At 39.3% G+C, this 12461-nt stretch overlaps 1 protein-coding gene across 8 annotated transcripts in view; it reads left to right on the top strand.

The window, feature by feature from the left end:
* The window catches only part of fbxo9 (F-box protein 9), a 94345-nt gene that overhangs the window by 20585 nt on the left and 61299 nt on the right, over nucleotides 1-12461 (top strand). For all 8 annotated transcript variants that reach the window (XM_043679689.1, XM_043679680.1, XM_043679716.1 and 5 more), the window contains 2 exons: nucleotides 2504-2662; nucleotides 7760-7817. In XM_043679689.1, the coding sequence (XP_043535624.1) occupies nucleotides 2504-2662; nucleotides 7760-7817 (217 nt within the window). The remainder of the gene's footprint in view (nucleotides 1-2503; nucleotides 2663-7759; nucleotides 7818-12461) is intronic.

The raw sequence follows: 12461 nt of genomic DNA, 5'->3' as shown, positions 1-12461 counted from the left end.
AAAAGGTGAATTTTACCTGTCACAATCTCAGGTTCTATCAACTAAAGATTTGCAGCTAAAGGTTTACTGTGACATGTCACTATTATGGTAAGAAACATGTATCTAAGTCCCATAAATGGCAATCCGTTGGATGCCTAATTACTCCATTTTTAGTAGTAGCAGTCAAGCGAACTTCCTGAGCTTCAAAAAAAAGTGCTACATGATTCTTTTCCCATTTGCTTGCTCAGATAGACACCATGGTAGCAAGTTTTCAGAAGGTTTGTAGCTCGGGTTGAGGTTCTGGATGTAGGTTTGCTCGCTGACAAACCTTCCAATTCAGCGAGCAAACCTACATCCAAACAATGGTTTCAGGTCCCATCTGAAATCCGGCCACACTAATGATGAAACGTTTCATGTGAGTCAGTTTACAGATTGGTACTTGAATTCTTGATCTACAAACTCAGGTGAAATTGCAAACAAATGGATAAAAATAATGTAACTGTAGTCAAATTGGAAATATTTAATTGTTCTGAATCAACACAGATGATTGACATCTTAACTAAGTTTAGCTCTCATCTCTGTTTGCTTATTGAATCACTTGTATTTCATTGAATTTTAATCCAACCGCGTATCATATCAAGCAAGAGGTTGCTGTATAAACACCTAGTTTTTGGACAATCAAGTAAATCAATATTTAATAAAGAAGTAAAAGGTTTCTGTGATGACAGATATAAACCATAACTGCTGATGTCTGGAATAGGAATTAATATTGAGTGTCATTTAGCATATAAGTTCTTACGTTGTGAGGAACAAATTGAAAGGACATGATTCAAATTTCAGGAAAATATTTCCACACAAACTTGTCAAAATTGGAGGTCTGGGCTTAAGGTTTTCATTCAATTCTCCATACTTGTATTGACAGGAGAACATCAGTGAGTAATCCAAAAGTTAATCAAATGTCATTTTGTGAACTAATACACATCAAAGGATAACAAGATGAAAACAGATGTTCACTATAATTCACTATGCAAATTTGTCTAGAAAATTGTTCAAATTGAGAGGAGGAATTGTTAATTTTACTACAAACCATTAGGAAGCTTGTAGAAAGCTGTAACTGATAAGTGAGAGGTAGTACATTGTGGCAGGAAGAATGAGGAGGTCACATAGTCTTCGGAAAATAAATGCCTTGGTGATGTACAGATCATTAAAAGTAACAATGTAGGTTTTGAGGACCATTTTCAACAAAGCACTGGGCTTTATTGCAGAGAGCTAGAATTAGAAAAAAAAACTGAAGTTATATTAAACTTGTGAAAAATCATTCTAAGGCAACATTTGAGGTACTAGGAATCTTCTAGTTTCCATTTAAGGAGGATGTAGAGAGTCTAGAGAAAATTCAAAAAGTTGTTTACTAGAATGCTAATAGAACTAAGGTACTATATTTGCACAAGGAAAACAATGGCTTCGGATCATTTCTCTTAAAAAGTGGAGACAGGTTAATCTTGATAGACATCTTTAAGCATATGAAAGAGTTTTTCAGTTTTCAAGGTGACATCTTCAATTATATATGTTTTAATCAAGGATGACAGATTATCTAAAAGAGTCAAGGATTAACGTCATTTATTACAGAGCAACACTTGAAAATGTAATATGTAATCAGAACAGAGATATGACCAGAATCAGATGAAAACATTTACCAGTCCCAGATCAGATGAGTGGATGGTGTGAGGTAGACCAGATAGAAGATGTTCATCATGACAGCTCTATTCTGTCAGTGCTGGCAGGGTGCTATAGGAAGTTTGAAATTAATGAAGTAAAGACCTATTTCTACAGCACTACTATTTCTCAGAATTCCTTAACACCGTTATCTCTCACAGTTAGTCATATAATTTATGGCACAGGAGGATATGTTACCTATTTTACGAACTGCATTGTGAAAACTCCCAATTGTAACATTTTTTTCAGGTAGTAGAGCCAATGAGTCGCTGATGGTTGGTGTTGCCTCTTGTTGTTGTTGTTTCTTCTTTTCTTTCACATTGGCTGGATTGTAGTATTACCAATTGTGCACCCACACAGAAAATAATGGCTGTTGCTTCTTGAATTATTTCATGTTGCTTTTGCAATACTATGCCACCTGTGATTACATTACATGTCTTTTTATTTGTGAATAGTCTACCCATAACACAAGGGTTCAGTGTGTGCATTATGCACTTACTGCTGTTACAGTTCATTGAACCCTATTTTGATACTGTCTTTTCAATGTGCAACATGAAAATGAAGTTGGACGTATACAGCAAAAGGAAACATTTTGCACTCCTATGGGGAAGAAACATATGGGTGGCACTAATTGCATTGTTCTGAGCTACATGAATTTATGAAGTGTTGTCACAAAGTACATTTTACCACAAGAAAAACAAGTAACTAATAAATATTTTTGCTTTTTCTTAAATTTGAGAACACAGGTTTAATTATGGCATAGGTGAATCATACTTAATATTTATATGGAGGTGTCAATCTTCTTTTCAAGGAGGAACTTGATGTGTTTCGAGCCCAATGGATGTCTGAGCTGAATCCAAATGGAAGCTCCAATGGATCTGGCATGGAGCCTGGTAATGTCTCTGGCAAGAAATTTTCTTTCAAGTCTTCAGGTATAAAGAGGAAACAGGAGCTTGCTTGTGAAGAAAAGGTATTGTGATAATCCTTATGAAATATTTCATGCCTAATTGTTTTGGGTCTGGAAATTATAACCACTAAGAGCAAATAGAACATTACAGTGCAGTACAGGTCCTTCGGCCCTCGATGGTTTCACAGGTTAGCGCAACAATCTGAAGCCCATCTAACCTATGCTATTCCATTAATGTCCATTTACATGTCCTGAAAGTTGGCGAGTCTACTACTGTTGTAGGCCAGACATTCCATGTCCTTACTATTCTGAGTAAAAAATCTACCTCTGACATCTGTCCAATTTCTGTCACCCCTCAGTTTAAAGCTATGTCCCCTCGTGCTAGCCATTACTATCTGAGGAAAAAGGCTCTCGCTGTCCACCCTATCTAATCCTCTGGTCATCTTGTATGTCTCTATTAAGTCACCCCTTAACCTCCTTCTCTCTAATAAAACAGCCTCAAGTCCCCCAGCCTTTCCTCATAAGACCTTCCCTCCATACCAGGCTATATCCTTGTAAATCTCCTCTGCATCCTTTCCAGTGTTTCCATGTCTTTCCTATCATGTGGCGACCAGCACTATATGCAATACTCCAAGTGCGGCAGAGTTTTGAACAGCTGCAACATGACCTCATGGCCCCGAAACTCAGTCCTTCTACCAATAAAAGCTAACAAACTGTACACCTTCTTAACAGCCCTATCAACCCGGGTGGGCAACTTTCAGTGATCTATACACATGGACACCGAGATCTCTCTGCTCATCCACACTACCAAGAATCTTACCATTAATCCAGTACTCTGTATAGGCAAAAGTATTCCTGAGGAAGAGCTTTTGCCCGAAACGTTGATTGTCGTGCTCCTCGGATGCTGCCTGACCTGCTGTGCTTTTCCAGCACCACACTCTTGACCTAGTATTCTCTATTCCTCTTACTCCTTCCAAAGTGAATAACCTAATACTATTCCGCATTAAACTCCATTTGCCACCTCTCAGCCCAGCTCTGCAGCTTATCTATGTCCCTCTGTAACCTGCTACATCCTTCTGCAACTCCACTGAATTTAGTGTTTTCTGCAAGTTTACTAACCCATCCTTCTACACCCTCATTCAGGTAATTTATAAAAATGACAAACAGCAGTTGTCCCAAAACAGATCCTTGTGGTACACCACTAGTAACTGAACTCCAAGAGGAACATTTCCCATCAACCACCACCTTCTGTCTTCTTTCAGCTAGCCAATTTCTGATCCTAACTGCAAAATCACCCTCAATCCTATGCCTCTGTATTTTCTGCAATAGCCTACAATGGGGAAGCTTATCAAACACTTCACTAAAATCCTTAGACACCACATCAACCACTTTACCCTCATCCACCTGTTTGGTCACCTTCTCAAAAAACTCAATAAGGTTTGTGAGGCACGACCGACCCTTCACAAAATTGTTGACTATCGCTAATCAATTTATTCCTCTCTAGATGGTTATACATCCTATCTCGGATTCCTTTTCCATAACTTTACCCACAACCGAAGTAAGGCATATTGGTCTATAATTATCAGGGTTGTCTCTAATATCCTTTTGAATAAGGGAACAACATTTGCTATCCTCCAGTCTTCTGGCACTATTCCTGTAGATAATGACAACATAAAGATCAAAGCCAAAGGCTTGGCAATCTCCTCCCAATTTCCCAGAGAATCCTAGGATAAATCCCATCTGGCCCAGGGGACTTATCTACTTTCACACTGTCCAGATTGCTAACACTTCCTCCTTATGAACCTCAATCCCATCTAGTCGAATAGTCTGTATCTGAGTATTCTCCTCGACAACAATGTCTTTTTCCTGGGTGAATACTGACGAAAAATATTCATTTAGCGCCTCTTCTATCTCTTCAGACTTCACGCACAATGAATAGTTTTTTTCTTATCCTTGATACAACACATTGTTCAGTGTAACATAAAATTGCATTATACACAACTTGTATATCTTTATGTCTGGAAGAAATGGGCGGGGCTGAGTGGTTGTGACTTGACTGAAGTTGAGAGGAAATGAAGATTAAAATTGCTTAGTTGAAATGGGTAGGTAAACAAAAGTGGGCATCTTGAGGAAGTTGTGACGAGGGCCATTTTGAATGAACCAGTGTCTGAACAAAGGGGATCACTAATAATGTCTGCAAAACAATTTACAACATGTCAGCATGGTGGCCAGGTAGGTAATCAACTGCGTAGGAGTTAGCTGTCTGTGAGATTTCAGTGGAAACAGGGCAAAGTGACCAGAAGAGGAACCTGAAAGAAGCAGTAAGCCCGGAGATACTGTTACAAACAATCCCCAGGTGATATTTCTGAATTTATTATGGTTCCAGGCAGGATACCCCAAACTATCAAATCCTAGGTGAGGAAGGATGAACTGACTCCCCTTTTTTATTCACCCACTCCATGGTTTGGCTGCAACAAGGTTAATTTAAAAGGATTCCTTACCTTGTGAATGCTTTTTCCGAAGATCAAATTGACTTATATTTCAAAGGAGTCAATTTAACCAGGCTTTCTTAAGTTAAAACAAGAATGAGTACATTAGTTAGTAAACAAAAGTCAAAAACATAACAAAACTTAGATTAGAAATGAGAGACAAGTACAAAAGTTTTTTTTTAAAAAGATGTATAAATCAACATTTGAGTTCTGTAAAGAGTAGACGAGGATTAGTTGCGACTATTATGTTGGGTGATACCTGTGTTGTTGGCATTGTAGTTGAGCTGTGGATTTCAGGATTTGAGTAACATGCAGGATAGATAAAAGGGAACCAGTAGATGTAATATATTTGGATTTCCAAAAGACATTCAATAAGATACTACATTTAAGGATGACTTAATAAAATAAGAGCCCATCATGTTTAGCTAGTATAATAGTATGCTTGGAGGATTAGCTAACTAATAAAATAGAGAGTTGAGGTAAGAGGGGTATTTTCAAGACGGCAACCTGGAACTAATGGAGTGCCATAGAGATCAGTGCTGAAACCCCAATTATTTATAATATATATTAATGTCTTAGATGAGGAAGGTGAATGTACTATAGTTAAATATGTGGATGACCCAAAAATAGGTGAAAAGGCAATATGTGAGGATGACACAAAAATTCTACGAGGGATATAGGCAGTCAAACACTTGACAATCTAACGTGGGAAAATATGAAGTGGTGCATTTTGGCAGGCAGAATATAGCAGCTTAATTGGAGAAAGCAGCAGCACTAGCGTACAATTTTAGCAGGTAATAGGGGAAAGTAAATAGAGTGATGGCCTTTATTTCAGTTGAAAAGTATGGAATATAATATAAGGAAAACCCCTGAATCAACCCCAAGCTTGATTCAGACTACACATGGAATACTGTGAAAAGTTTTGGTCTTTATCTAAAGAAAGCTATACTGCACTGGAAGTACTCATCCCAAGAAAACTCAACAGGTTGATTCTGGATGTGGAGGGATTTTCTCATGAGGACAGATTGGGTAGATTGGGCCTGTACCCATTAGAGCTTAAAATAATGACAGGTGCCCTTATTGAAGCACACAAGACTTTTAGTAAGCTTGACAGAATAGATGCTGAGATATTTTTTTCCCCTCATGGGAAGTTTAAAACCAGAGGGCAAAATCTCAGAGTAAGAGGTCGCCCATTTAAGACAGAGATAGGGAGGATTTCTCCTCTGAGGGCCTTGAAATTGGAATTCTTTAGCGCAGAGGTCTATAAATGCTGACTCATTGACTGAATTCAAGACTCAAATGGACAGATTTATAATCAATGAAGGAAGTAAAGGTCATAGGGAAAAGACTGGAAAGTGGAACTGAGGCTTATTGAATCATTCATAATCTCAGTGATTGGAGGAGCATGACTCACTAGGCCAAATAGTCTAGTTTTGCTCCTGTGTCTTATGGTCATCTTTTCTGGGAGGGTGAAACACAAATATGTCTTTAAATGCCTGTCCCCGCTCTGGAATATAACAGGAAATGTTTTCCCACTGAGACGTGCTTCTGTCTTATGCAATCTCTATCTCTTTGAAGTTTCCTTGGCACAGTATAGGGTGCAGCATCTTTGCTTTGCAGGATAACTGTGATTCTTATGCTCTGTTTCATTTCAACAGTGGCTGGCTTTCAGTACTCAGAGCAGAGGAGCATCTTTTCCTTTTTTTAACCTGCAATGCAGTGGCATTTAATACCTGTCCTCAAGTTGTGACCTTCACAGCACACTAGTACACTAACATATAGACCAGAGATTGCAGTTCATTTTTAACCAAGTTCTGTATTTTCCTGTGAGGGTGAAACACAAATATGTCTTGAAACTCATGTCCCCACTCTGGAATATAACAGGAAATGTTTTCACGCTGAGTGGTGCTTCTGCCTTATGAAATCTCTATCTCTTTGAAGCTTCCTTGGCACAGTATAGGGTGCAGCATCCAGGGTGTTCACACAGTGAATTACATACTTCAAAGCTGCATTATCAACCAGGCTTGCCTTGGCTTGTAGTTGAAATAGAACACATCTTGCCCAAAAGTTCAATATGTTTGTGAGTAAGTTTGGAGTTCTGATCCATTATCATGACAAAATCAGAGGGGAGATAAACTAAATGTTTCAGCGTCAGAAGCTTAAGGATCAGTCAGAATTGGAAGCAGACAATGATTTTGAGGTGTTGCCACTGCTGATTTCAGTACAAAGGATGAAAACATTGTGACTCTTTTGCATTTGATATCACAAACAATCAGCAACATTTAAAATTGGTCATTTCTCAATTATGATAACTATATTTCCAACTCTATTCTTATGCTTAGAATGAATATCAGCATTAATAATTAATTATTTCAACAGTAGCCATTATCAATATAGAGTCATAGAGATGTACAGCATGGAAACAGTCCCTTCGGTCCAACCCGTCCATGCCAACCAGCTATCCCAACCCAATCTAGTATATCTTGAAAAATCAGGAATGAACTGATTGTGAAATGCAAACAAAATTTGAATTGAATCTTAACTTAATATTGCAGACAAACCTTGCAGCCAAATCCGAACCTTCAACTATTTCTGGCCAAGTATCATTGTATTGCTTCCAAACCTTGTCCACAAGTGTAATAACTGACCTGTATACCTATGTACGTTGCAGGCCAAAGAACTGTTCCTGAAAGCAGTTGAACAAGAACAGAATGGAGCAGTCTATGAAGGTAATCTGTATATTTATCACTTGTGTTTTAAGCCAGAAAGGGGCCATTTGTGACTTGTTTTTTTATTTTTGGGGATCCAAGTAGTTTGGATCACCATGCAGATTTTATATCATATTTCCAGCTTTTTTTTTAAAGAAGATATTACAATCTGTTGAAGAAAGATTAAATTGCTCCTTTCCTTGTTTGACCACCACATGATTTGTTTTTGTTTGAAAAGGATATGCTTGCCATTTCAGTGAGTACTTAAATTCTTTGTATGTTGTGATCATAAAAGAAGCATGGGGCAGTTTCTCTTGAGTTTTGATAAAGAAAGCAGTTAGGTTTATTATGCTTAAACCAATCTAGGTAAAATAATAATTTGTGTACCAAATCGTTCTCTCACAGACTTCCAATGTTCTCAATCTCAAATTCACAAATACAGTGTGGAGAATACATTGGCCAAGCACACAAAATGTTTCTGGAAAGAAGTGCATCTCCTTTGGTGATTTTGGGCTTGATTCGATGGTCTCACCGCTTCAAATTTCTCGTTGTAGACGAATGAGTAAACTTCATCCACTCAGTTTGGCTACATAAAACACAATATCTTCACAAAAATATATAAATACTAGTTTTGCAGTCTTAAGATTATCCTAGCGTCAGTATTGTTGGGGGAGAGAGTTCCAGGTTCCCTACCTTTTGTGGGAGGAAGTGCTTCTCATCATTACCAGTGAACAGCCTCTCTGTAACTGTAAGATTCTCACCTCTTTTCTTGGACTCACCATCATACAAAATATTTTGACTCTCTTTACCTTACTGATTTTTTGAATAAGAAATGAAAGCAGAAGTAAGTCAAATGGCCACAAGTCTCAAGACCATAGATAATGGTCAGCTTGATTAGCACTGCTGCCTCACAGAGCCAGGCCCCTGGGTTCAATTCCCACCCCGGGCGACTGTCTATGTGGAATTTGCATGTTCTCCCCTTGTCTGCATGGGTTTCCTCCAGGTGCTCCGGTTTCCTCCCACAATCCAAAAGATCTACAGGTCAGATGTATTGGCCATGCTATATTGCCCAAAATGTTAGGTGCATTAGTCAGGGGTAAATGGAGAGAAATTAGTTATTTTTTGGAGGGTCAGTGTGAACTTGTTGGGCCAAAGGGCCTATTTCCGTACTTTAGGGAATCTAGTCTCATCTAATCTAATTAAAATAATCATCTTCCTCTTTAACACACACTTTCTGTATTCCTTGATTACCTGAGAGATCAAAAATCAGTATATTCCAGACTCGAATTTGTTACTTTATTTACTCCTTCAATGTGGGATTCACTGGCTAGCTAGCATAGAGTGACAGTCACGTGGCATGAAAACAGCATTTATCACCAATTTCTAACTGCCCTGGAGGAAGTGGTGGTGAGTTGCTTTCATGAATCACTGCACCATTGAGATGTAGGGACACACGCAATTAAGAATGGAGTTAAGAAAAAAAATCCAGCATTTCAAGGATATACTTGATAATGGAACCTCCACAACACTCTAGGATAGACAATAACTTTTAATTAACAACCCTTTGAGTGAAGAAATTTTTCCTTACCTCAGTCTAAAATGATAAATCCTTTTATCTTAAACCTTTACCCTACCAGCCCCATTTCCTCTCCAGCAAAGAGGAAAATCTTCCACTGCCCATCCTGTCAAGTCCATTCAGATCCACTCAGAATCATATCTGTTTTAATGAGATTATTTCTTATTCTTCTGAACTCCAGAGGGTAAATGCCCAATTTATTCAAATTCTCTACTATCTCCATGACAAGAATATCCTTTCAAAGATAGACAAAATTGTGATCCCACCAAAATCCTGTTTAATTACAGCAAAGTTTCAGTTTCCTGTAATCAATTTCCTCTAATAATGACCAACATGCCATTTTCTTTCTTAATTGCTCTACCTGAATGCTAACTTTGTGTTCCTTATATGAGTACAACTGAATCTCTGAACATCAACGTTTCAAAGACTTCGAAGATGATTCTTTAAAAAAATGTGCTGCATTTCTACTCTTGCTACCAAGTAAATAATTTCACACTTCCCCATGTTATACTCCATCTGCCATCTTGACATTAACTTAACTCATCGATATTTTTTCACAGCTTATTTGTGTCTTCCTTTTAGCATAAATTGCACCTAGCTTTGTATCATCAGTGAACTTGAATGTATTATTCTCATAACTTCAAGAGAAATGACACAGTAACTGAGCAGTGAAAATCATGTCCAATTTTATCTAACTACTTGCTGTGTGAAGAATTTTTTTCTCACATCACCCATGCTGCTTCTGCACATCACTTCAAAACTTTTTGTTTTAATGATATTACAAAAATAGTGCCAGTATATCTATTTAATGCAGTGAGTTTAAGTTGAATGTTACAGACATCTTGTTCTATGGCCTCCCTGCTCCAAAGACCTTTATCCATCTCTCATTACAATTATTTGGGATTGCCCCACACCAAAATGGTTCCTATTTTGCACATGATTTATTTCCCATTACTACCATTGCTCTCGGTCTCTTTTTTTTCACTTCCCTCGCCCTCCAGTTCCCTGACCTTGGTCCCTCTATGCAGTTACCAGCACTCTGGACTTAATTCACTGCATCTCTGTACTGGCTCCCATTCTGAACTCTCATGGAGGTCCTGGATTCCACCTATTGGCATAAGGTCAGAAATCACACAAAACCAGGTTATAATCGAACAGGTCTATTTGAAATCACAAGCTTTCGGATTGTAGCCCCTTCGTGAGGTGAAGTGAGAGGGAAGCGCACATAACACAAGTTATGGGCAAAAAGATCAAGAGCAGAGAGACCAGAAGATCATACAAGTGGTCTGAGTGTTGAAGAATAACTCTGCAGGTGACAAAAGGGTATTAGATGGTGTGAGTAAAGGATAAATAGCTGAATAACAAGCAAAGGGATGACTTATAATCTGACTAAGTGAGGCAGAGAGATAATTACAAAAAAACATAAGATGGTGCTGAAGACAAACCAAATAAGTGGAATAACATGGAACAAAAACAGACACTGGAGGAAAAGTCCAGGAGATCCAGCCGCATCTGTGAAGTAAAATCAGAGGAAGGGTCCCCGCTCCTGATTTACAGCATCTCAGTTTTTATTTGACTGGAATAACATGATCGATTAGATTAGGTTATCTGTAGTGTGGAAACGGGCCATTCGGCCCAACAAGCCCACACCAACCCTCCGAAGAGTAACCCCACCCAGACCCATTTCCCTCTGACTATTGCATCTAAGACTATGGGCAATTTAGCATGACCAATTCACCTGACCTGCACATTGTGAACTGTGGGAGGAAACCGGAGCACCCGGAGGAAACCCACGCAAACACAGGGCGAATGAGCAAACTCCACACAGTCAGTCACCCGAGGTAGGAATCAAACCCAGGTCCCTGACGCTGAGAGGCAGCTGTGCTAACCATTGAGCCACCGTGCAGCCCATAGGTGAAAGAGACACATGCTGAGTGTCTAACCAAAGTAAGAAGTAATCCAAAACTGTACAATCTTAATTAAGGTAGAGAGTAACAATTTATTAGTGTGTTGGTGTCAAAACATGAAAGTAAGTGCGGTGGGGTCACATGTAGCACGACATGAACCCAAAACCCAAAATTGAGGCTTTTCTTCACGGGTGTGGAACTTGGCTATCAGTTTCTGCTCAGTGATTCTTCATTGTTATGCATCTTAAAGGCTGCCTTGGAGGACACTTACCTGAAGATCAGAAGCTGAATGACCTTTACTGCTGAAATGTTCCCCGACTGGGAGGGAACATTCCTATCTGGTGATTGTTGCATGGTGTCCATGCATCAGTTGTCTTAGCGTCTGCATAGTTATGCCTCAGGGCATCTTTGCCTGCAGCATATGAGGTGGACAACATTAACCGAGTCTCACAAGTATCTGCCATGTACTAGTGGATGGTCTTCCTACGTGTGATGATAGTATCCATGTTGATGATCTGACTTATCTTGCAGCGGTTGCCGTGGCAGGGCTGTGTGGTGTTGTGGTCGATGTTGTCTTGAAGATTGGGTAGTTTGCTGTGAGCAATGGTCTGTTTAAGGTTTGGCAGTTGTTTGAAGGCGAGAAGTGGAGGCATAGAGATGATCTTGGGGAGGTGCTTGTAGTCATTGATGACATGTTGAAGGCTGTGAAAGACATGTTGTAATCTCTCCACTTTGGGCAAGTCCTGGACGATGAAGGGTACTCTATTGGACATATCCTGTATCTGTCTTCTGAGGAGGTCCTTGCAGTTTTTCCGCTGTGGCATGTGGGAATTGGCAGTCGATGAATTGAGCACCATATCTCGTTCTTATGAGGGCATCCTTCAAAATCTTCAGGTATCTGTCGCATTCCTCCTTATCTGAGCAGATCCTGTGTATGAGCAGGGCTTGTCCGTAGGAGATACCTTCGTTAATGTTTAGGGTGGAAGCTAGAGTAGTGGAGCATCGGGAGGTTATCCATGGGCTTGTGGTAGAGTGAGGTACTAACGTGTCCATCCTTGATGGAGATGCGTGTATCCAAGAATCCAGTCCATGTTAAGTCTGATGATGAGATGAAACTTGTCGATATTGCTATGTAGACGTTTCAGTGATTCCTCACCATGAGTCCAGTAATTGGTGCAGTGA

This window comes from Chiloscyllium plagiosum, chromosome 3 (genome assembly GCF_004010195.1).
Source record: "Chiloscyllium plagiosum isolate BGI_BamShark_2017 chromosome 3, ASM401019v2, whole genome shotgun sequence".
NCBI classification, from domain to species: domain Eukaryota; kingdom Metazoa; phylum Chordata; class Chondrichthyes; order Orectolobiformes; family Hemiscylliidae; genus Chiloscyllium; species Chiloscyllium plagiosum.
This window is presented reverse-complemented; position numbering and strand designations above follow the sequence as displayed.